At 43.5% G+C, this 26,599-nt stretch overlaps 1 protein-coding gene across 7 annotated transcripts in view; it reads left to right on the top strand.

Annotated features, from left to right (window-relative positions):
• Positions 1 to 26,599, top strand: part of LOC109909808 (receptor-type tyrosine-protein phosphatase mu) — a 309,073-nt gene that overhangs the window by 57,965 nt on the left and 224,509 nt on the right. For all 7 annotated transcript variants that reach the window (XM_031796756.1, XM_031796758.1, XM_031796761.1 and 4 more), the window contains exon 2: positions 6,788 to 6,910. In XM_031796756.1, coding sequence (XP_031652616.1) covers positions 6,788 to 6,910 — 123 coding nt within the window. The remainder of the gene's footprint in view (positions 1 to 6,787; positions 6,911 to 26,599) is intronic.

The following is a 26,599-nucleotide window of genomic DNA, read 5'->3' as shown; positions in this document are numbered from 1 at the left end:
GTTAGGACATCTACTTTGTGCATGACACAAGTAATTTTTCCAACAATTGTTTAGACAGATTATTTCACTTGATCACAATTCCAGTGGGTCAGAAGTTTACGTACACTAAGTTGACTGTGCCTTTTAAACAGCTTGGAAAATTCCAGAAAATGATGTCATGTCTTTAGAAGCTTGTGATAGGCTAATTGACATCATTTGAGTCAATTGGAGGTGTACCTGTGGATGTATTTCAAGACCTTCAAACTCAGTGCCTCTTTGCTTGGTATCATGGGAAAATCTAAATAAATCAGCAAAGACTTCAGAAAACAAATGGTAGCACTCCACAAGCCTGGTACATCCTTGGGAGAAATTTCCAAATGCCTGAAGGTACCACGTTCATCTGTACAAACAATAGTACGCAAGTATAAACACCATGTGACCATGCAGCCGTCATACCGCTCAGGAAGGAGATGCCTTCTGTCTCCTAGAGATGAACATACTTTGGTGAGAAAAGTGCAAATCAATCCCAGAACAACAGCAAAGGACCTTGTGAAGATGCTGGAGGAAACAGGTACAAAAGTATCTATATCCACAGTAAATTGAGTCCTATATCGACATAACCTGAAAGGCCGCTCAGCTAGGAAGAAGCCACTGCTCCAAAACTGCCATAAAAAAGCCAGACTACGGTTTGCAACTGCACATGGGGACAAAGATCGTACTTTTTGGAGTATTGTCTGATGAAACAAAAATAGAACTGTTTGGCCATAATGACCATCGTTATGTTTGGAGGAAAAGGGGGGGGGGGGCTTGCAAGTTGAAGAATACCATCCCAACCGTGAAGCACGGTGGCAGCATCATGTTGTGGGGGTGCTTTACTGCAGGAGGGACTGTTGCTCTTCACAAAATAGATGGCATCATGAGGGGGAAAATTACGTGGATATGTTGAAGCAACATCTCAAGACATCAGTCGGGAAGTTAAAGCTTGGTCGCAAATGGGTAATTACCCCAATTTCCAAAGTTGTGGCAAAATGGCCTAAGGATAACAAAGTCAAGGTATTGGAGTGGCCATCACAAAGCCCTGACCTCAATCCTATAGAAAATTTGTGGGCAGAACTGTAAAAGCATGTGCGAGCAAGGAGGCCTACAAACCTGACTCAGTTACACCAGCTCTGTCAGGAGGAATGGGCCACAATTCACCCAACTTAATGTGGGAAACTTGTGGAAGGCTACCTGAAACGCTTGACCCAAGTTACACAATTTAAAGGCAATGTTACCAAATACTAATGAGTGTATGTAAACTTCTGACCCACTGGAAATGTGATGAAAGAAATAAAAGCTGAAATAAATCATTCTCTCTACTATTATTCTGACATGTCACATTCTTCTAATAAAGTGGTGATCCTAACTGACCTAAAACAGGGAATATTTACTAGGATTAAATATCAGGAATTGTGAAAAACTGAGTTTAAATGTATTTGGCTAAGGTGTATAATCTTCCCACTTCAACTGTATCTGATAGCAGGCTTTAGTTGCTGTTGGAAGAGAGACCAGAGAGCTTGGCTCTTTTGAAATGCATTACAGGGCCAGTTTGAGAAGCAGACAGTGTTGATGAGAAAAGGTTTCAAAAACACAATAGTGCAAAATGACCCTTGGAAAGGTCTATTAAGAAGGAGAATTAAAGAATCTGAGATCAATCAATCAGCCTACCTGTGGCAGGATAGATGATCCTCTATCAAACCAAAGTAGTGGCGAGAACGTTGCCTTTCGTTTTGTGTACTCTGTACGCCTCATATCTGTGGATCTGTATTAAACTGGCGAACCGGCCATGCAGCTGAACCACCCTGGCCGCCAAAGAAAGAGTTGTGTGTTTACTCTCTCTCCTTGTTGTAATCAAGGCGCCGTAATCTTAACGCCCGAAACGGCGTGATCTGGGGAAAAGGCCCACTGGTGAACTCTGTCTGCTGATAACGGGAGGAGTGAGATAAAAAATAAACACTGCTCCTCGCAGCTGAGTAATGATAAAAATAGAACTAACCAGAGTTTGTTAATCTACGAGGAAGGGAAGAGCAACTTTTTCTTGAGGGGTGAATAGAATATCCTACATCTCTTTGGCGCTGAATGCTGTTTCCACCTCTCTCGCTGCTTTCTGTGTGTGGAGCCTTTGAAAAGGAGTGGGACATCATGCCACAATCAACCGCCTGGTCAACTCTATGCAAAGGAGATGTCGCACTGCACACGGCAGATGATGGTCACACCAGATACTGACTGGTTTTCTGATCCATGCCTCTAACTTTTTTTGTAAGGTATCCGTGCCAATCAGACGCGTATCTGTATGTAAAATCCATATATTAGAGTATTGAGCAGTGTGTGCAAATGTGCCATGTAATGTATCAGTTGAATGTTTTTCAGAGTAACTTCACATGACTTACATGTAGGTATGACATGGTACTCTAACTCATTCACATGACTTGGTCTTTGGCCTAGTGGTCTGTTTGCAGTGTGCTACATATGTACTTTATTGCCAACCTTGTTGGAATGGAGGCTTGTGATCCTGTTGGAAATCCCCTCTTGTTTCCTCTCTTTGCCAACTCTCTGATAGACCCTGATATGACCTTTGAACCTCTGCTCTAGGATATGTTGTGTACAGAGTAGACATGACAATAACCGTCAGTACCAAGCAGAAGGAGCTTATTACTTCATCTGGTCTCTGAAAGCCTAGTAGATACGAAATGGCATCAGAATGAGGAAATGCTACATGGTTCTGTCATGGCGTTGCCCTCTTTGGGTATCCCCCTCTCTCTGTCTCCTACAACCAGGCTGCTGTGGTCAGAGAGGTTGTAAATTCCTGGAGGAGATGATCTCCTCATGGCCACAGTATAGAGAGAGAGAGTGAGTTTTCATAGCGAGAACAACAGAATTTCTTCCACCTCACAGAACTTGAGGTCCGAACAACATTTATGTTCTGAAGAAGGTATAAAAGATCGGTGAAGAATCCAGCTACTAACTGGTCCGTTCTGTACAATTTTGTGAAACTCATGGGAGACAATACATCCACATTACCATAACGCTGTTTATATAATAGCCTCAGTCGTGAGGCTTACATCTAATTGTTGTATAAGATGAATGAGTGAGGATGATACTGTTAGAAATTGTATAATGTGATTTTGGACTGTAGAACTACCCATCCCGGATCCGCTATATTTGTCATCAGCAACACTGAATAGCATAGCATCCAGTCAAAAAATATTACTAGAAAATATTCATATTCATGAATACGTAATCACAAGTGAAATATAGCGAAACACAGCTTAGCCTTTTGTTAATCACCCTGTCATCTCAGATTTTGAAATGATGCTTTACAGCGAAAGCAATACAAGCGTTTGTGTAAGTTTATCGATAGCCTAGCATAGCATTATGTACACTTAGCATCAGGAAGCTTGGTCACGAATCAGAAAAGCAATCAAATTAATCGTTTACCTTTGAGCTTCGGATGTTTTCACTCACGAGACTTCCAGCTAGGCAGCAAATGTTCCTTTTTGTTCCATAAAGATATTTTTTTAAATATCCAAATACCTTCATAAGTTTGATGCGTTATGCCTAGGAATCCAAAGGAAATAGCGGTCACGACAACGCAGACAAAAATTCCAAATTATATCCATAATATCGACAGACATGGCAAACGTTTTTTATAATCAATCCTCAAGGTGTTTTTCAAATATCTATTTGATAATATATCAAACGGGACACTTGGCTTTGCACTAGGACCGGGAGGAAAAATGGCTACCTCTCTGTTGCGCAAAAATCACACTGAGAGCCAACAACAGACTACTTACGCAATGTGGACGTTTAAACTCATTCTTCAAAATAAAGGCCTGAAACTATGTCTAAAGGCTGTAGACACCTTTAGGGAAGCCACAGAAAAAGGAATCTGGTTGATATCCCTTTCAATGGGAAATAGGGATGCATAGAAAGACAGGGGTTTCAAAATAAGAGTCACTTCCTGATTGGATTTTTCTCAGGATTTTGTCTGCAATATCAGTTCTGTTATACTCAGACTATTTTTAGAGTTTAGGAAACTTTAGAGTATTTTCTATCCTAAGCTGTCAATTATATGCATATTCTAGCATCTGGTCCTGAGAAATAGACAGTTTACTTTGGGAATGTTATTTTTCCAAAAATAAAAATAGTGCCCTCTAGTTTCAAGAGGTTGAAGGAAACCTCCCTAAAACTTTTCACTAAGTCATTGGCACGCCCCCAGGGGCACAGACAGGACCGGGCTTCATGAGACAGCCCTTTTCTGCTCTTCCGAATAAAACCCCCACCCGGGTTTTCTCTCACCAGACGAGCATACCTCGATAACGAGAGGGCCAAGGTTTGAGAGGAGACCATGTTTCTCTCAATTACGAGAGGACTTAGGTTGCAGACCAGCTTACCTCAATAACGAGAGGGCCAAGGTTTGAGACCAGACTGCAGAATCTTTTAACCATCCCACGTGGATAAACTCTTAGACAATCGTTACCGACAGAATACGAACAAGTCTTTGATATTAATTACTTGTCTGCAGCTAGGAGTTCGGGATCATTGAACGCGAAGACCGACAACCCCCGATACATCTATTCTGTAACGACATGAATGAATGTCACTCTGAACTATGCATTCTAACCACGACAGAGAGAGAGGGCGGACAAACTCTCCAACAGAAACAAACTTTTCAACAGAGATCCCGACGACACACTGAGCGTAAATATATATATTGATTGCAATTATTCCCGAATGAGTGAGCGTTCATGTGCAAAGGATTAGCATTTCAATTGTTATAATTATCTACTTTGTAGTGTCTCATCTCAGTTGACCCCCACTTCCTTTTTGTCCACCAAGCCGCCTTACTGGTTTATCCCACTAGGGAAACTCCGTTATCATTTCCTTGTAACTATCTACTGTTTTGTTTATGCATTTCTGTGAATTACTTAGTTAGTAAATAAAATATTTAAGATAATTGATGTATGGATGACTCGTAGTGAAGACTGGTTCGTGCAGATAACCAACAATTTACGACGTTTGGAATGAGACTAACGTGAGGTAAAGAAGAATTCATTAATCAGAAGACTATTGATCAGATATGAAAATCTGTAAATTATATTAGGAAAATTATAACTTTATAATCAGAATATTTTCCTTGGTGCCCCGACTTCCTAGTTAATTACAGTTACATGATTAATCAGTTTAATCGCGTAATAATAATTAGAGTTATTTGATAAAGATTAATCTAGAGTTTAATGATACCAAAGACACGACAGTTACGTCAAACTCAGAGCGAAATAGTGTCACTAAATACATTCATCCGCAGTCATTTCAAGGAAAGAAATCTCACCCGTGCAGCCAAAAAAACACTGCATCAATTTTTGCCTAAAATGAAATAAGCAAATCTAACTGCCTGTAGCTCAGGCCCTGAAGCAAGGATATGCATTTTCTTCGTACCATTAGAAAGGAAACACTTTGAAGTTTGTGTAAATGGTAAAGGACTGTAGGAGAATATAACCCAGATGTGGTAAAAGATGATACAAAGAAAAAAAACATTATTTTGTCCCAAAAAATTGTACCATCTTTGAAATGCAAGAGAGAGGCCTTAATGTATTATTCCAGCCCAGTTGCAATTTAGATATTGGCCGCTAGATGGCAGGAGTGTATGTGCAAAGTTTTAGACTGATCAAATGAACCATTGTATTTCTGTTCAAAATGTTGTATCAGACTGCCCAAATGTGCTTAATTTGTTTATTAATAACTTGTCATGTTCAAAATTGAGCACTCTCCTCAAACAATAGCATGGTTTTCTTTCACTGTAATAGCTACGGTAAATTGGACAGTGCAGTTAGATTAACAAAAGTTTAAGCTTTCTGCCAAGATCAGAAATGTCTATGGGAAATGTTCTTGTTTACTTACAACCTCATGCTAATCGCTTTAGCCTGCGTTAGCTCAACTGTCCTGTTGAAGCAACACCGATCCCGAAGAACTTAAGGGTACGTACATGGAAAGGCAGATTTACACACTTCCTCTTTTCAATATGTCAATAGTGATCTTTTCTTTGATTTATTCACTCTTTCCACGATAGGTGGTTGATGGTAAAATTCTCTGCCCAATTCACAGAATGTCACGCCGGGTAATAAACAATATGTGAGCAACACTCTGGCATAAGGGAAGCTGTTTCATATTACGGTGGCAGGCAGGCCTTTGTTCAATCACCTCAGAACTTGCTTAGACTTGAAAATACACTGAGGAAATTGCACATGGCAGCGGATTTATATTCAACCCTTTTTATATGGATGTGAGAGGAAGTTGAATCCAATCAAAAGTCGGCCTCCCTCCCTCACCACTGCCAGGTATATAGATATCAGTTAGAAGTAGTTGTGACAGTTGGGGAATCTGTCAGTGCTCTGAGCATTGTAAGAAGGACTATTGTCAAGTTGTGATAGGAGTTGGCATTCTGTTGTGTTTCTCAGTGTCTTTGTGGTTGTTCTAATGCCAGGAGTGCCTGTTACCATAAGGATCATGGGGGGGGGGGGTTGACAAAGCCTCCTAGTGATAGAGTTCAGGTGATAGCCTGGCCTGTAGTGGCTGTGATGACATTGGACAGCCATATGCTATTGTACTATGTGTAACTGCAAACAAGCTACAAGACTCGTTTTCTATATTTAGCTTTCCTGTATTCTTTTGTCATCTGTCGGTCGTCTGTCTCTCTGTCAGTCTGTCTCTTACTTACGTAGCCTTATTGAATGTGTGGTTGTAAATCCTGTCTTATTGTGTTCCTCAGGTGACTGTAACTTTGAGAGGCCCTACACGGCATGCGGCTACAGCCAGGGTAAGGATGACCACTTTGATTGGGAGCAGGCCAACACCAAGGTGAGGCCGTCGCCCAACCCCTGGATGCCCACAGGTCAGTCACTTTTCATCCCCCCCACCACCACCACCAAACAGAAAGCCCCTAAAAAAACAGAACCCATTCAACCTAATGACACACTCAATAAGCATTTTCTCTTATTGTGTTATCAGGGGTAATTCTCCCAGAGAGAGAAATCCCCCCCCTGGGAATGACTGTCTTCTACAGATAAGGTGGTTCCTTTTTTAATGTTTACTCTCTTAATAAAGAAAACACAGCAGATTTATGCTCTGCTCAGCATTGGGCTGTATTCAACGTTATTACTCTCCCTTTGTTAGGCCCCACAACTCATTACCTCCCTCTGATGGGGCAACGATAGTTGCAGCGAAACGTTGCGCCAGTGCTGAGAAATGGCTTGGCGATGGCGACTGCTAGGACCCTTCTAATAGGGTCTTACAACTCATTCACTCCTGTGTGAGCAGAGGTTTCTGTGGATAGAATGAGCACGGGATGAAACAGTCTGTAGTGTTCCACAGCACAGCCAGTGTGAATTCATCTATGGTATTCATGGAGGGTTGATGTTTACCTGGCCTCTGTAGGCTGGTTAGTGCTGGTTGTTGAGCAGAACCTAGCCCAACGGTTGACAGAGGAAGATTTAGCCAGTGTGAATTCATCTATGGTATTCATGGAGGGTTGATGTTTACCCGGCCTCTGTAGGCTGGTTAGTGCTGGTTGTTGAGCAGAACCTAGCCCAACGGTTGACAGAGGAAGATTCAGCCAGTGTGAATTCATCTGGTATTCATGGAGGGTTGATGTTTACCCGGCCTCTATAGGCTGGTTAGTGCTGGTTGTTGAGCAGAACCTAGCCCAACGGTTGACAGAGGAAAATTCAGCCAGTGATGAATGGGGTGCAGGGTAAACAAACAGCTCCCTTTTTTCCTCCGAATTTTCTCAACACAGTTTTTGTTGTGCAAGGTGATCTCTTTAAAGATCAAATCCTCATGTTGTCTTTGTTATTGTTTTTAAATGTGTTGATGAAAATGGAGATGAGGAGCATTTGAAAGAGTGGTAAAAAAAAAGTGTTATGTATATATTCTGCATTTGCGATGATGTCAGAAGGGGGATAACAGTGGTGGTTGTTTGCAGTAACTTGTTGTAATATCCCAAACGGAAGTGGTAGTTTCACCAATTAAGGATTTCCGCTTTAAATCAGTCTGTTAGTATGTAGCAATAGCTTGACACGCCTCTAGTGCACCGTTTGATTTGTAAGATATTCCATAGATCAAGTATCATTCAAGTACTCCTTCATTTTTCATGTGTTTTGGGCACAGGTTGGCATGTATTGGGATGACTCATGTCCCGGAGGCAGCTCTGCAGGGTCGTCACTAGCTGCCACAGCCATAAAATCACATTTTAAACATAACCTTAACTACACAGCTAACCTTATGCCTTAAAGTAAAACTAAAAAGCACATATTAGTTTTCATTAATTTTATCGAATATATATCGAGTTGAAATCGAAAGTGTACATACACCTTAGCCAAATACATTTAGACTCAGTTTTTCACAATTCCTGACATTTAATACTAGTAAATATTCCCTGTCTTATGTCAGTTAGGATCATCAACACTTTCATTTTAAGAATGTGAAATGTCAGAATAATAGTAGAGAGAGTGATTTATTTTAACTTTTATTTCTTTCATCACAATTCCAGTGGGTCAGAAGTTTACATACACTCAATTAGTATTTGGTAGCATTGCCTTTTAAATTGTTTAATTTGAGTCAAATGTTTCAGGTAGCCTTCCACAAGCTTCCCACAATAAGTTAGGTGAATTTTGGCCCATTCCTCCTGACAGAGCTGGTGTAACTGAGTCAGGTTTGTAGGCCTCCTTGCTTACACATGCTTTTTCAGTTCTGCCAACAGATTTTCTATAGGATTGAGGTCAGGGCTTTGTGATGGCCACTCCAATACCTTGACTTTGTTGTTCTTAAGCCATTTTGCCATAGCTTTGGAAGTATGCTTGGGGTCATTGTCCATTTGGAAGACCCATTTGCGACTAAGCTTTAACTTCTTGATTGATGTCTTGAGATGTTGCTCAATACATCCACATAATTTTCCTTCTTCATGATGCCCTTTCTTATGTGAAATGCACTCGTCCCTCCTGCAGAAAAGCACCACCACAACATGATGCTGCCACCCCCGTGATTCACGGTTGGGATGGTGTTCTTCGGCTTGCAAGCGCCCACTTTTTTTCTCCAAACATAACGATGGTCATTATGGCCAAACAGTTCTATTTTTGTTTCATCAGACCAGAGAACATTTCTCCAAAAGTACAATCTTCGTCCCTGTGTGCAGTTGCAAACCGTAATCTGTATTTTTTTATGGCGGTTTTAGAGCAGGGCTTTCTTCCTTGCTGAGCGGCCTTTCAGGTTGTGTTTATTTAAGACTTATTTTATGGTGCGATATAGATACTTTTGTACCTGTTTCCTCCAGCATCTTCACAAGGTCCTTTGCTGTTGTTCTGGGATTGATTTGCACTTTTCACACATTTGCATTCATCTCTAGGAGACTGAATGTGCTTCCTTCCTGAGCGGTATGACAGCTGTGTGGTCCCATGGTGTTTATACTTGCGTACTCTTGTTTGTACAGAAGAACGTGGCACCTTCAGGCGTTTGGAAATTGCTCCCAAGGATGAACCAGCATTCTTTGTCCTCCAAACACGACGAATTGAGTTTTTACCAAAAAGTTATATTTTGGTTTCATCTGACCATATGACATTCTCCCAATCTTCTTCTGAATCATCCAAATGCTCTCTAGCAAACTTCAGATGGGCCTGGACATGTGCTGGCTTAAGCAGGGGGACACGTCTGGCACTGCAGGATTTGAGTCCCTGGTGGCGTAGTGTGTTACTGATGGTAGGCTTTGTTACTTTGGTCCCAGCTCTCTGCAGGTCCTTCACTAGGTCCTCCCGTGTGGTTCTGGGATTTTTGCTCACCGTTCTTGTGATCATTTTGACCTCACGGGGTGAGATCTTGCGTGGAGCCCCAGATCGAGGGAGATTATCAGTGGTCTTGTATGTCTTCCATTTCCTAATAATTGCTTCCACAGTTGATTTCTTCAAACCAAGTTGCTTACCTATTGCAGATTCAGTCTTCCCAGCCTGGTGCAGGTCTACAATTTTGTTTCTGGTGTCCTTTGACAGCTCTTTGGTCTTGGCCATAGTGGAGTTTGAGGTTGTGGACAGGTGTCTTTTATACTGATAACAAGTTCAAACAGGTGCCATTAATACAGGTAACGAGTGGAGGACAGAGGAGCCTCTTAAAGAAGAAGTTACAGGTCTGTGAGAGCCAGAAATCTTGCTTGTTTGTAGGTGACCAAATACTTACTTTCCACCATAATTTGCAAATAAATAAATAAATAAATAAATTCATAAAAAATCCTACAATGTGATTTTCTGGATTCTTTGCTTATCATTTTGTCTGTTATAGTTGAAGTGCACCTATGACGAAAATTACAGGCCTCTAATCTTTTTAAGTGGGAGAACTTGCACAATTGGTGGCTGACTAAAACTTTTTTGCCCCACTGTATGTATGTATGTGTGTGTGTGTGTGTGTGTGTGTGTGTGCGTGTGCATGTGTGTGTGTGCATGGGCAAAAAAAGTATTTACATACATACATACATACATACATACATACATACATACATACATACATACATACATACAAAAAAATAAAGGGAACACTTAAACAACACAATGTAACTCCAAGTCAATCACACTTCTGTGAAATCAAACTGTCCACTTAGGAAGCAACACTGATTGACAATAAATGTCACATGCTGTTGTGCAAATGGAATAGACAACAGGTGGAAATTATAGGCAATTAGCAAGACACCCCCAATAAAGGAGTGGTTCTGCAGGTGATAACCACAGACCACTTCTCAGTTCCTATGCTTCCTGGTCACTTTTGAATGCTGGCGGTGCTTTCACTCTAGTGGTAGCATGAGACTGAGTCTACAACCCACACAAGTGACTCAGGTAGTGCAGCTCATCCAGGATGGCACATCAATGCGAGCTGTGGCAAGGTTTGCTGTGTCTGTCAGCGTAGTGTCCAGAGCATGGAGGCACTACCAGGAGGCAGGCCAGTACATCAGGAGACGTGGAGGAGGCCGTAGGAGGGCAACAACCCAGCAGCAGGACCGCTACCTCCGCCTTTGTGCAAGGAGGAGCACTGCCAGAGCCCTGCAAAATGACCTCCAGCAGGCCACAAATGTGCATGTGTCTGCTCAAACGGTCAGAAACAGACTCCATGAGGGTGGTATGAGGGCCTGATGTCCACAGGTGGGGGTTGTGCTTACAGCCCAACACCGTGCAGGACATTTGGCATTTGCCAGAGAACACCAAGATTGGCAAATTCGCCACTGGCGCCCTGTGCTCTTCAGATGAAAGCAGGTTCAGACTGAGCACGTGACAGAGTCTGGAGATGCCGTGGAGAACGTTCTGTGGCCTGCAACATCCTCGAGCATGACCGGTTTGGCAGTCAGTCATGGTGTGGGGTGGCATTTCTTTGGGGGGTCGCACAGCCCTCCGTGTGCTCGCCAGAGGTAGCCTGACTGCCATTAGGTACCGAGATGAGATCCTCAGACCCCTTGTGAGACCATATGCTGGTGTGGTTGGCCCTGGGTTCCTCCTAATGCAAGACAATGCTAGACCTCATGTGGCTGGAGGAAGGCATTAATGCTATGGACTGGCCCGCCCGTTCCCCAGACCTGAATCCAATTGAGCACATCTGGGACATCATGTCTCGCTCCATCCGCCAACGTTGCACCACAGACTGTCCAGGAGTTGGCAGATGCTTTAGTCCAGGTCTGGGAGGAGATCCCTCAGGAGACCATCCACCACCTCCACCTCATCAGGAGCATGCCCAGGCGTTGTAGGGAGGTCATACAGGCACGTGGAGGCCACACTCACTACTGAGCCTCATTTTGACTTCTTTTAAGGACATTACATCAAAGTTGGATCAGCCTGTAGTGTGGTTTTCCACTTTAATTTTGAGTGTGACTCCAAATCCAGACTTCCACGGGTTGATAAATTTGATTTCCATTGATACTTTTTGTGTGATTTTGTTGTCAGCATATTCAACTATGTAAAGAATAAAGTATTTAATAAGAATATATATATATATATATATATATATATGTATGTATGTATGTATGTATGTATGTATGTATGTATGTGTGTGTGTGTGTGTATATATGTGTGTGCGTGTATACATATACACACACACATACACACACACACACACACACACACACACACACACACACACACACACACACACACACACACACGTATACAAAGTCAACATTGTCATATATATCTATATATATACATTTATACATTTATACATTTATACATACATACAAACTGTGGGCAGTTGTCATTTCTGAGGGAAAATGAGAACCTCTTGTAAGATCCTCTTCAATCATTTCACATCAATTGAGCCTCAGCCACAATGACATTGACATCCATTCATGACATGTTCAATGCCTCTTTCATTTGCTGTCCAATGAGGTCCCTGGGTACTGAATTGATCGCCTCCTCAATTTCTAACGGAAGAGTTATTGCCACAAAGGGAATCGACTAGCACCCTTTGATAATTGACTGAGAAGGAAGAGGAGGCCACTCAGTCACTCGATAATAAAGGTGACGCCTTTGGACAAATGGACCCGTTTTCCCTCTTAAATCTGATAAATCAGAGGTCCAGTCATGTGAAAGCTGCTCTCTCACTTTCTTCCCTCTCATCCGGTCCGCCAGCTGACAGCCAGGGCATATTTAATTACCTGGACTTTAGCTAATCCCCCCCCACCTTCACCACTACCTTCACGTCCGTCGTCCAATGCCCCCTCTGCTTGAGAAATTACCTGACAGAGCCAGGAAAGGAAGGAAGTTAGGGAGGTGTTTACTTTGCAATCAGACGGGTGATTTATGTTGCTACGATGGGGAGGCAGCGGAAGGTTAAAGCGTGCCTCGGTGAAGGACCGTGACCTAGACATTCAGGCTCTGGCTTCCGGACCTTTTCATTTACGGCCGGCACGGCGAAAAGGACCTGGATGACATATTGTTTTCAGTCAGGAGCGTCCCTGCTGGGAAGCGACTCAGTTTCTCTCTGATGGTTGGAATTGGAAGCAATTAGTCTGCTGTGTTTTATCCCCCCTTCTCTTTTGATTTCCTCCGCTGTGATTTATGGAGCATGGAGGGGTGGTGGAGATGAATCAAGCCCCTTCATTTTCACGCTGTGGGTGGAATGACACCCCTCAAACCTGGATTGGTGTCAGCGGCCGGCTAGGGCCATGCCATGTGATGTTTTGTTTTTGCTGGTATAGTAGCTGCTCAAAGCTAATTTGAGCGCAGCTTACAACTGTTGAGATGAATTATCTCTATGTATAACTGGGTAACGTCAGTTGGACCTTTGCCACTCAGTATTACCTACTGTATGAGTGTCTGATTTAAGGAGTAGCCTGTCGTAGTAGAACTATATATTCCCTTTCTCATCTTACAGCGAAAGTCCCATATCCAAATGTTTTCACCAGGCCACATTACGTTATGTCTCGCTCTTAGAAGCATTTCTATTTCCGTAATGTTGCTTTTCCCCCTCAACTTAAAAAATAAATAAAAAAATGAGTCTGCCTTCCAACCAGGAGTGGCTGTGTTCTCTGCTCTGGGAGTTTGCTTGCTAAGAAGTCTTATAACCCCTCTTTGAGAAAATGCGCCAAGCATGGCGAGGTCTGGGGAAAGGCACTGGAGGATGAGAAGGACAAGATGGCCACTGGCCTGACATGAATCCTAGTTCTGAATGAACTCTGACCCTGATAGGCCATAGCCACTAGAGGTTGACCGATTATGATTTTTCAACACCGATGCCGATTATTGTAGGTCCAAAAAAAGCCAATACCAATTTTTTTAAAGTCATTTAAATATATATTTTTCAATTGAATTTATTAATAAATGACAATTACAACAATACTCAATTAACACTTATTTTAACTTAATATAATACAGAAATAAAATCAATTTAGTCTCAAATAAATAATGAATCATTCAATTTGGTTTAAATAATGCAAAAACACAGTTGGAGAAGAAAGTAAAAGTGCAATATGTGCCATGTAAAAAGGCTAACGTTTACTTACGATAAGTGTTTCGTAGAAGGGGCAAACAAAGCGGTCTTCTGGTCAGGCTCCCGGAGACGGGCACATCGCACACCACTCCCTAGCATCCTACTCGCCAATGTCCAGTCTTTTGACAACAAGGTTGATGAAATCCGAGCAAGGGTAGCATTCCAGAGAGACATCAGAGACTATAACGTTCTTTGCTTCACGGAAACATGGCTCACCCGAGACACGCTATCGGAGTCGGTGCAGCCAGCTGGTTTCTTCACGCATCGCGCCGACAGAAACAAGCATCTTTCTGGTAAGAAGAGGGGCAGGGGGTATGCCTTATGATTAACGAGACGTCCTTCTGTTCACCGGACTTATTTATTTATTTATTTACCATTATTTAACCAGGTAGGCAAGTTGAGAACAAGTTCTCATTTACAATTGCGACCTGGCCAAGATAAAGCAACGCAGTTCGACACATACAACAACAGAGTTACACATGGAGTAAAAACAAACATACAGTCAATAATGCAGTATTAACAAGTCTATATACAATGTGAGCAAATGAGGTGAGAAGGGAGGTAAAGGCAAAAAAGGCCATGATGGCAAAGTAAATACAATATAGCAAGTAAAATACTGGAATGGTAGTTTTGCAATGGAAGAATGTGCAAAGTAGAAATAAAAATAATGGGGTGCAAAGGAGCAAAATAAATTAAAATTAAATACAGTTGGGAAAGAGGTAGTTGTTTGGCTAAATTATAGGTGGGCTATGTACAGGTGCAGTAATCTGTGAGCTGGTCTGACAGTTGGTGCTTAAAGCTAGTGAGGGAGATAAGTGTTTCCAGTTTCAGAGATTTTTGTAGTTCGTTCCAGTCATTGGCAGCAGAGAACTGGAAGGAGAGGCGGCCAAAGAAAGAATTGGTTTTGGGGGTGACTAGAGAGATATACCTGCTGGAGCGTGTGCTACAGGTGGGAGATGCTATGGTGACCAGCGAGCTGAGATAAGGGGGGACTTTACCTAGCAGGGTCTTGTAGATGACATGGAGCCAGTGGGTTTGGCGACGAGTATGAAGCGAGGGCCAGCCAACGAGAGCGTACAGGTCGCAATGGTGGGTAGTATATGGGGCTTTGGTGACAAAACGGATTGCACTGTGATAGACTGCATCCAATTTGTTGAGTAGGGTATTGGAGGCTATTTTGTAAATGACATCGCCAAAGTCGAGGATTGGTAGGATGGTCAGTTTTACAAGGGTATGTTTGGCAGCATGAGTGAAGGATGCTTTGTTGCGAAATAGGAAGCCAATTCTAGATTTAACTTTGGATTGGAGATGTTTGATATGGGTCTGGAAGGAGAGTTTACAGTCTAACCAGACACCTAAGTATTTGTAGTTGTCCACGTATTCTAAGTCAGAGCCGTCCAGAGTAGGCGGGTAGGTGCAGGTAGCGATCGGTTGAAGAGCATGCATTTAGTTTTACTTGTATTTAAGAGCAATTGGAGGCCACGGAAGGAGAGTTGTATGGCATTGAAGCTTGCCTGGAGGGTTGTTAACACAGTGTCCAAAGAAGGGCCGGAAGTATACAGAATGGTGTCGTCTGCGTAGAGGTGGATCAGGGACTCACCAGCAGCAAGAGCGACCTCATTGATGTATACAGAGAAGAGAGTCGGTCCAAGAATTGAACCCTGTGGCACCCCCATAGAGACTGCCAGAGGTCCGGACAGCAGACCCTCCGATTTGACACACTGAACTCTATCAGAGAAGTAGTTGGTGAACCAGGCGAGGCAATCATTTGAGAAACCAAGGCTGTCGAGTCTGCCGATGAGGATATGGTGATTGACAGAGTCGAAAGCCTTGGCCAGATCAATGAATACGGCTGCACAGTAATGTTTCTTATCGATGGCGGTTAAGATATCGTTTAGGACCTTGAGCGTGGCTGAGGTGCACCCATGACCAGCTCTGAAACCAGATTGCATAGCAGGGAAGGTATGGTGAGATTCGAAATGGTAATCGGTAATCTGTTTGTTGACTTGGCTTTCGAAGACCTTAGAAAGGCACGGTAGGATAGATATAGGTCTGTAGCAGTTTGGGTCAAGAGTGTCCCCCCCTTTGAAGAGGGGGATGACCGCAGCTGCTTTCCAATCTTTGGGAATCTCAGACACGAAAGAGGTTGAACAGGCTAGTGATAGGGGTGGCAACAATTTCGGCAGATAATTTTAGAAAGAAAGGGTCCAGATTGTCTAGCCCGGCTGATTTGTAGGGGTCCAGATTTTGCAGCTCTTTCAGAACATCAGCTGAATGGATTTGGGAGAAGGAGAAATGGGGAAGGCTTGGGCGAGTTGCTGTTGGGGGTGCAGTGCTGTTGTCCGGGGTAGGAGTAGCCAGGTGGAAAGCATGGCCAGCCGTAGAAAAATGCTTATTGAAATTCTCAATTATGGTGATTTATCAGTGGTGACAGTGTTTCCTATCTTCAGTGCAGTGGGCAGCTGGGAGGAGGTGTTCTTATTCTCCATGGACTTTACAGTGTCCCAGAACTTTTTTGAGTTAGTGTTGCAGGAAGCAAATTTCTGCTTGAAAAAGCTAGCCTTGGCTTTTCTAACTGCCTGTGTATAATGGTTTCTAGCTTCCCTGAACAGCTGCATATCACGGGGGTTCGATGCTAATGCAGAACGCCATAGGATGTTTTTGTGTTGGTTAAGGGCAGTCAGGTCTGGGGAGAACCAAGGGCTATATCTGTTCCTGGTTCTAAATTTCTTGAATGGGGCATGTTTATTTAAGATGGTTAGGAAGGCATTTAAAAAAAATATCCAGGCATCCTCTACTGACTTAGAATTCCTCACAATCAAATGTCGACCGCATTATCTACCGAGAGAATTCTCTTCGATTATAATCACAGCCTTATATATTCCCCCCCGAGCAGATACATGGATGGCCCTGAACAAACTTTATTTGACTCTATGTAAACTGGAAACCACATATCCTGAGGCTGCATTCATTGTAGCTGGGGATTTTAACAAGGCTAATCTGCTACCAGGGCTGGTAAAACCCTGGATCGTTGTTATTTTAACTTCCGCAACGCATATAAGGCCCTCCCCCGTCCTCCTGTCGGAAAAGCTGACCACGACTCCATTTTGTTGCTTCCAGCCTATAGACAGAGACTAAAACAGGAAGCCCCCGCGCTCAGGTCTGTTCAACGCTGGTCCGACCAATCTGATTCCACGCTTCAAGACTGCTTCGATCACGTGGATTGGGATTTGTTCCGCATTGCGTCCAACAACAACATTGACGAATACGCTGATTCGGTTAGCGAGTTCATTAGAAAGTGCATCGGTGACGTTATACCCACAGCAACTATTAAAACATTCCCAAACCAGAAACCATGGATTGATGGCAGCATTCGCGCGAAACTGAAAGCGCGAACCACTGCTTTTAACCTGGGCAAGGTGACCGGAACACATGACCGAATACAAACAGTGTAGCTATTCCCTCCGCAAGGCAATCAAACAAGCTAAGCGTCAGTATAGTGACAAAGTAGAGTCGCAATTCAACGGCTCAGACACGAGGTATGTGGCAGGGTCTACAGTCAATCACGGATTACAAAAACCAAACCAGCTCCGTCGCGGACCAGGATGTCTTGCTCCCAGACAGACCAAATCACTTCTTTGCTCGCTTTGAGAACAATACAGTGCCACTGACACGGCTCGCTACCAAAACCTGCAGACTCTCCTTCACTGCAGCCGACGTGAGGAAAACATTTAAACGTGTTAACCCTCGCAAGGCTGCAGGCCCAGACGGCATCCCCAGCCGCGTCCTCAGAGCATGCGCGGACCAGCTGGCTGGTGTGTTTACGGACATATTCAATCAAACCTTATCCCAGTCTGCTGTGCCCATATGCTTCAAGAGGACCACCATTGTTCCTGTTCCCAAGAAAGCTAAGGTAACTGAGCTAAACGACTACCGCCCGTAGCACTCACTTCCGCAATCATGAAGTGCTTTGAGAGACTAGTCAAGGTCCATATCACCTCCACCCTACCTGACACCCTAGACCCACTCCAATTTGCTTACCGCCCCAATAGGTCCACAGACAACGCAATCACAACCACACTGCACACTGCCCTAACCAATCTGGACCAGAGGAATACCTAAGTGAGAATGCTGTTCATCGAATACAGCTCAGCATTTAACACCATAGTACCCTCCAAACTCGTCATCAAGCTGGAGACCCTGGGTCTCGACCCCGGCCTGTGCAACTGGGTACTGGACTTCCTGACGTACTACCTCCAGGTGGTGAGGGTAGGTAACAACATCTCCACCCTGCTGATCCTCAACACTGGGGACAAGGCTGCGTTCTGAGCCCTCTCCTGTACTCCCTGTTCACCCACGACTGCGTGGCCATGCACGCCACCAACTCAATCATCAAGTTTGCGGACGACACTACAGTGGTAGGCTTGATTACCAACAACGACGAGGGAGGAGGTGAGGGCCCTCAGAGTGTGGTGACAGGAAAAGAACCTCACACTCAACGTCAACAAAACAAAGGAGATGATTGTGGACTTCAGGAAACAGCAGAGGGAGCACCCCCCTATCCACATCGACGGGACAGTAGTGGGGAGGGCAGTAAGTTTTAAGTTCCTCGGTGTACACATCACGGACAAACTGAATTGGTACACCCACACAGACCGCGTTGTGAAGAAGGCGCAGCAGCGCCTCTTCAACATCAGGAGGCTGAAGAAATTCTGCTTGTCACCAAAAGCACTCACAGATGCACAATCGAGAGCATCCTGTCGGACTGTATCACCGCCTGGTACGGCAACTGCTCCACCCACAACCGTAAGGCTCTCCAGAGGGTAGTGAGGTCTGCACAACACATCACCGGGGGCAAACTACCTGCCCTCCAGTACAACTACACCACCCGATGTCACAGGAAGGCCATAAAGATCATCAAGGACAACAACCACCTGAGCCACTGCCTGTTCACCCCACTATCATCCAGAAGGCGGGGTCAGTACAGGTGCATCAAGGCAGGGAATGAGAGACTGAAAAACAGCTTATCTCAAGGCCATCAGACTGTTAAACAGCCACCACTAACATTGAGTTGCTGCTGCCAACATACTGACTCAACTCCAGCCACTTTAATAATGGAAATTGATGTAAAAAATGTATCACTAGCCATTTTAAAAGAATGCCACTTAATATAATGTTTACATACCCTACATTACTCATCTCATATGTATATACTGTACTCGATACCATCGACTGCATCTTGCCTATGCCGTTCTGTACCATCACTCATTCATATATCTTTATGTACATATTCTTTATCCCTTTACACTTGTGTGTGTATAAGGTAGTAGTTTTGGAATTGTTAGGTTAGATTACTCGTTGGTTATTACTGCGTTGTCGGAGCTAGAAGCACCAGCATTTCGCTACACTCGCATTAATATCTGCTAACCATGTGTATGTGACAAATAACATTTTATTTGATATGAAGATGGTAAATTCGGGAAACTATAATTTTGAAAACAAAACATTTATTCTTTCAGTGAAATACGGAACCGTTCCGTATTTTATCGAATGGGTGGCAACCCTAAGTCTAAATATTACTGTTGCATTGCACAACCTTTAATGTTATGTCATAATTATGTAAAATTCTGGCAAATTAATTATGGTCTTTGTTAGGAATAAATGGCCTTTCAACAGTTTGCAACGAGCCATTCGGCCCAAACTGCTGCATATACCCTGACTCTGCTTGCAAGAGAAGTGACACAATTTCCCTAGTTAATATTGCCTGTGAACATGAATTTATTTTAACTGCATATGCAGGTAAAACGATATGCTTGTGTATTGATTTTAAGAAAGGCATTGATGTTTATGGTTAGGTATATCATTATTGCAATGATTGTGCTTTTTTGCTAATTAGCTTTTTGTTGAAGTAGTCTGATTCTATGATAAATTAACACACCGCATTGATTATATGCAACGCAGAACAAGCTAGTTAACCTAGTAATTTCACCAACCGTATGGTGTAGTTAACTAGTGATTATGTGAAGATATATATATATTTTTTTTATAAGATAAGGTTAATGCTAGCTAGCAACTTACCTTTGCTCCTTGCAGCCACATGGTCATTTTGATGCTGCACTCGCGTAACAGGTGGTATGCCTGTCACGCAGTCTCCTCGTGGATTGCATTCAAATTATAAACAAAAAGGCAGATTATCGATTGTTATAACTTGAAATCTGCCATGCCGATTTAATCGGTGTACCTCTAATAACCTCTTCCTGAGATAGGAGGGCAGAGGGTCGTAAAGGGGGTATAGCTACACTCTAGGGTGTCTCTGAATGGACACACTAGACCAGTGGGTTATACGTGTAATAATGAGGCCTTCAGTCCTTCTGACCTATGGCTCTGAGGTATTTATAATGAGGCCCTCAGTCCTTCTGACCTATGGCTCTGAGCTATTTGAAGAGTGTCCAACAGGGGCTAGTGTCATAGTCAAGTCTCAAAGGGCTCACTGACTGGACAGTCTCCCAGTCTGTTGTCTGTATTTAGGTATCACTTTGAGGCTTGGGACTCCCTCCATTACCAAAAAGATGGAGATGGGATTGACTCAGAGCTGTTCATAACGAGGTTGTAATGTGGTCAAGTAGTCACGGAGAGCTTTGGAGTCCCAGGGACTTTATTGTCCCCCGTATAGATTACACTATTCTGAACCCATTACGTCTCTTTATGTCGGCAATTTATCTTTGAAACGTTACTGTTTATCCGAGACTGACAACCAAGCTGGCGAAATACCTTTTAAAAGTTGGAAAGCGCACTGTTGTGAAAAATACAGTATCTTTAAGACCAAAGAGGAGAAAGTTGCTTCATTAATGGACGAACCACATCTGTATCGCCAGCGTGCCTTTTTAGACGACACATGACAGATGGCACCTACATTCGCTTATGGCCCCCCCACGTCTAGGAAAACTGAACCTGGGGAATAATGGCTGTCTGAGGCAAGCCGTGAGTAGGATGCGCAGACGTTCTCATTTCTCTTCCGTAACAACCCCATCATGCATTACACCGACAAGTATCACTTTGTAGCGAGAGGGAGGGAACTCATTCTGAAATGTGATCATCAGTGCAATGAGCACACCACTACTCTTCTCATCCATCAACAACAGACAGACTCCCGGTGTATCCAAACCCCCAGTAGAGTTAGCTGTACTGTAGAAACTTTAGTAGCCTGCGAGAGCATGGTAGGGCCAAGTCATATGTCTGGGCCGTCTGTGCTGTTCTGCCCCAATGAAATAATCCTATCGCCCTGCTGTGACTAACGTGTCATTTCAGCATCAGGTAACGTGAGCACAACTGTGGAAAGAGGGTTAAAAGTGGGTGACCTGTGTAACTGCTGGCCTATCATTTATTTTATTTAACCTTTATTTAACTAGGCGAGTCAGTTGAGAACAAAATGCTTATTTCCAATAACGGCCTGATTAAAGTTGTGGACGAGGGCTGGGAATAAAACAATTACATAAAAATATATAGGACACAACACACCACGACAAGAGACACTACATAAAGAGAGACCTAAGACAGCAACACATGACAACACAGCATGGTGAAACTCCACATGACAACACAGCATGGTGAAACTCCACATGACAACACAGCATGGTAGAAACTCCACACGACAACACAGCATGGTAGAAACTCCACACGACAACACAGCATGGTAGAAACTCCACACGACAACACAGCATGGTAGAAACTCCACACGACAACACAGCATGGTAGAAACTCCACACGACAACACAGCATGGTAGAAACTCCACACGACAACACAGCATGGTAGAAACTCCACACGACAACACAGCATGGTAGAAACTCCACACGACAACACAGCATGGTAGAAACTCCACACGACAACACAGCATGGTAGAAACTCCACACGACAACACAGCATGGTAGAAACTCCACACGACAACACAGCATGGTAGAAACTCCACACGACAACACAGCATGGTAGAAACTCCACACGACAACACAGCATGGTAGAAACTCCACACGACAACACAGCATGGTAGAAACTCCACACGACAACACAGCATGGTAGAAACTCCACACGACAACACAGCATGGTAGAAACTCCACACGACAACACAGCATGGTAGAAACTACACATGGCAGCAGCACAAAACATGGTACAAACATTATTAGGCACAGACAACATCATAAGGCAAGAAGGTAAAGACAACAATACATCATGCGTCACAGTCACAACTGTCAGTGAGCGTGTCCATGATGGAGTCTTTGAATGAAAACCTTCCAGGTTCAGTTTTTTGTGGCAGGTCGTTCCAGTCGCTAGCTGCAGCGAACTGAAAAGACGTTGCGTCGCGACCCAGGGATGTGTGTGCTAAGTCCCTCGAGAGCACCCTTACCTGCCCATCTATAAATTACGTCTGCGTAATCTAGCATGGGTAGAATGGTCATCTGAATCATGTTTAGTTTGGCAGCTGGGGTGAAAGAGGAGCTACTACGATAGAGGAAACCAAGTCTAGATTTAACCTTGTGTTGAGAGGACAGTGCACCATCTAGCCATACTCCCAAGTACTTGTATGAGGTGACTACATCAAGCTCTAAACCCTCAGAGGTAGTAATCACAATGGTGGGAAGAGGGGCTTTCTTCTTATCAAACCACATTTCCTTTCTTTTGGAGGTGTTCAGAACAAGGTTAAGGGCAGAGAAAGCTTGTTGGACACTAAGAAAGCTTTCTTGTAGAGTGTTTAACACAACATACGGGAAGGGGCCAGCTGAGTACAAGACTGTATCTGCATAGAAATGTGAGTGAGCTTCCTACTGCCTGAGCTATGTTGATGTAAATTGAGAAGAGCGTGGAGCCTAGCATCAAGCCTTGGGGTACTCCCTTGGTGACAGGCAGTGGCGGAGACAGCATATGTTCTGACTTTATACACTGCACTCTTTGAGAGAGGTGGTTAGCAAACCAGGCCAAAGACCCCTCAGACACCAATACTCCTTAGCCGGGCACATAATGGAATGGTCTACAGTATCAAAAGCTTTGGCCAAGTCAATAAAAATAGCAGTACAACATTGCTTAGAATCAAGGGCAATGGTGACAATTTAGTACCTTTTAAGGTTACAGTGACGCGTCCATAACCAGATTATGGACTGATGAAACCAGATTGCATACCAGAGAGAATACTATAGACATCAAGAAAACTAGTGAGTTGATTGTTGACATGTTTTTCGAACACTTTTGATAATCAGGGCAAAATTGAAATTGGCCTCTAACAGTTAGCATCAGCTTGATCTCCCCCTTTAAATAAAGGACGCACTGTGGCTGCCTTCCAAGCAATAGGAACCTCGCCATTGGAGATACAGGCTTGGTGATGATAGGGGCTGCAACCTTAAAGAAGACAGGATCTAAGCCATCTGACATGGATGTTTTTTTGGGGGTTCAAGTTTAAGGAGCTCCTTTAGCACCTCAGACTCAGTGACCGCCTGCAGGGAGAAACTTTGTAGCGGGGCAGGGGGAAAAGAGGGAGGAGCATCAAGGCTAGTCACATTAGAAGGGCTGGGAGATGAGGAAATGTTGAATGGGCGATGATGCATGGCTGAGTCAAATAGGAATCCTGACTTTAATGAAGTGGTGATTAAAGAGCTCAGCCATGTGCTCCTTGTCAGTAACAACTACATCAACATTAAGGGACATGGGCAGCTGTGAGGAAGAGGGTTTATTCTCCAGGTCATTTTAACCAGAATTTTTTAGGGTTAGACCCACAGAGAGAACTGCTCCTTCAACTAACTTTGGCCTTCCAGATAGCCTGAGTGCTCTTATTTCTCATTTACCTGAACGAGAACCATTCAGCTTGAGTATGCGTGTGCCGAGCCTTATGCCAAATGGAGTTCTTGAGGTGGAGTAACTCTGCCAGAACACGGTCGAACAAGGGGCTGAATCGGTTTTAATTCTCATTTTCTTTATGGGGGCGTGTTTGTTAACAATACCACAGAAAATATCCAAAAAGAAGGTCCAAATGTCTTCGACAGAGGGGATCAAGCTGATTAGTATACCAATTTAGAGGCCAAGTCACGAAGGAAGGCTTGCTCATTCAAGTTTTTAGCAAGCGTCTATGACAAATCAGGACAGGTCGTTTTACTGAGCAGCCATTACGAACACCGTCTGTAAAACAATGATCACGAAGGTCATTACAGAAAACACCAGTCTGATACCTATCAGGATTTTTTGTGATGATAACATCGAGGAGAGTAGCCTTTTCTGGGTGTTTGGAGTTATATCTTTTGGGATTGGTAATAATCTGTGAAAGATTTAGGGAGTCCCATTGCTTTAGGACTTGGTCAGGTGGTTTAAGCATGTCCCAGTTTAGGTCACCTAGCAGGACAAATTCAGACTTTTAGTGTAAGGGGCCTGGAGAGAGCTTCGGGCAGCTAGGGTACAGGCCGGTGCTGATTTTTGACTGTTGCTGGGTGTTATTGTCCACCAAGAGCTATTTGAAAGTTTAATGCTTAAAAGCAGCAAATCATATTGTTTAGGGACAGACTTGGTGGAGACAACCGAGCACTGAAGGTGTTCTGCCTTGCCAGAAAGGTTTGTCTCAGTAATGACCAACACAACTGGATTGGAGCTGTGAACCCACACTTTCAATTGATCAATTTGAGGTAATATGCTTCTAGTGTTAACGTGCAGAAAACCCAGGCTTTTATGAGAGCAGAAATCAGTGAAAGTTAATTAAAGCGTTTCTGAGTTAGATCACATAAGCTTCACATGTTAATTAGCCTAACATTCGGATCAGTCCAAAGTCTGCGGTGTGTATATCTGTGGATGGTTTACTGGAGTTACTTCCTCCTTCAGCGTGAAGGAGAGGGTTGTGTGTTTTCTCTCTCTCTCCCCCCTTCTCCGAGGCTCTTGGAAACCCTTGACGGATAGTATCCATCGTTTGCACAAATAAGGTCATTGCCACAGTGATATGTGCAATTTGCATTCTCTCCTTCCTCGCACAGCCCAAGTACTGTTAACTGTCTGGCAGTTACTGTGGTGAATGACTATTGAGTATGAAATAGTAAAAGTGTCATACTACTTTTTAGCGGTTGAACTAGAGTCCATTGCTTGATATCCACACTCCAGTGGAGTGTTTTAACTGGTAATGGTCATTATACACAGCTGGTCATAGGGTCCTTGTGCAGTAATGAAACAGTCATTGAAATGCTCCCTACTGTATATTTCTACACGACTCCCCTGTTGTTTTGAAATGGACTGCTATTACCTAGGCCAAATGGTATGTAGGCCAAATGGTATGTAGGCCAAATGGTATGTAGGCCAAATGGTATGTAGGCCAAATGGTATGTAGGCCAAAAGGTATGTAGGCCAATTTGAACCTGTGTTATCGAAGCTCCTCCAACAGGAGGACAACACGTAAAGTGTAGGTCCAATGTTTCAAGAGCTGAAATAAAATATTGTGCAGACATTTGTTTTACATCCCTGTGTTAGCGAACATTTTTCCTTTGCCAAGATAATACATCCATCTGACAGGTGTGGCATATCAAGGAGCTGATTAAACAGCTTGATCATTACACAGGTCCACCTTGTGTTGGGGACAATAAAAGGTAATTCTAAAATGTGCAGTTTTGTCACACAACACATTGCCACAGATGTCTCAACTTTTGAGGGAGTGTGCAATTGGCATGCTGACTGCAGGAATGTCCACCAGAGCTGTTGCCAGAGAATTGATTGTTCCTTTCTCTACCATAAGCCACCTCCAACAATTTTAGAGTTTGTCAATACGTCTAACCGGCCTCACAATCGCAGACCATGTATGGGCGAGTGGTTTGCTGATGTGAACGGAATGCCCCGTGGGGTTTATGGTATGGGCAGGCATAAGCTATGGACATTGAACACAATTGCGTTTTATCAATGGCAATTTGAATGTACAGAGATACCGTGCTGAGATTCTGATGCCATTTTCCGCCGCCATCCCCTTATGTTTCAGCATGATAATTCACAGCCCCATGTCGACAGCCTGTTCCAGGTCCTTACAATATCCAGCAACATTGCATAGCCATTGAGGAGTGGGACAACATTCCACAGGCCACAATCAACAGCCTGATCAACTGAAGGTGATGTCGCGCTGCATAAGGCAAATGCTGGTCACACCAGATACTGACTGGTTTTCTGATCCACGCCCCTATTTAAAAAATCCATGGATACATTTTCTCATGAACTGCAAATAAGAGAAATCTTTGACATTGTTGCATGTTTGCGTTTTTATATGTTTCCAGTTGATCTATATTGATCTGAGCAAGCTTTCGATTGAATGGCAACCAAAAAACATGTAACGTTTCTCATAGTGGGCTTAATCCTGCCTCCCTACTCTAGCTACTGTCAAGACTCGCGCTGTGATTTGTTGGCAGTGACAGAGTTAAGAATCTATTGTTTTTGTTTTGTGTTTTTTCCGGCACTACAAAACTATCCAATACTACGAACAATTTAATTGCAGGGAGCATGTTTCCCTGGCTAAACCAATCTATGTTTTAATGCCTTTTCTTGCGCTGCGCCGGAGAAAAGAACAGCTCCTTT

The sequence above is a fragment of the Oncorhynchus kisutch genome, linkage group LG18 (assembly GCF_002021735.2).
Source record: "Oncorhynchus kisutch isolate 150728-3 linkage group LG18, Okis_V2, whole genome shotgun sequence".
In the NCBI taxonomy this organism is placed as follows: domain Eukaryota; kingdom Metazoa; phylum Chordata; class Actinopteri; order Salmoniformes; family Salmonidae; genus Oncorhynchus; species Oncorhynchus kisutch.
The sequence above is the reverse complement of the archived record's forward strand: the minus strand, read 5'-3'. Positions and strand labels throughout refer to the sequence as shown.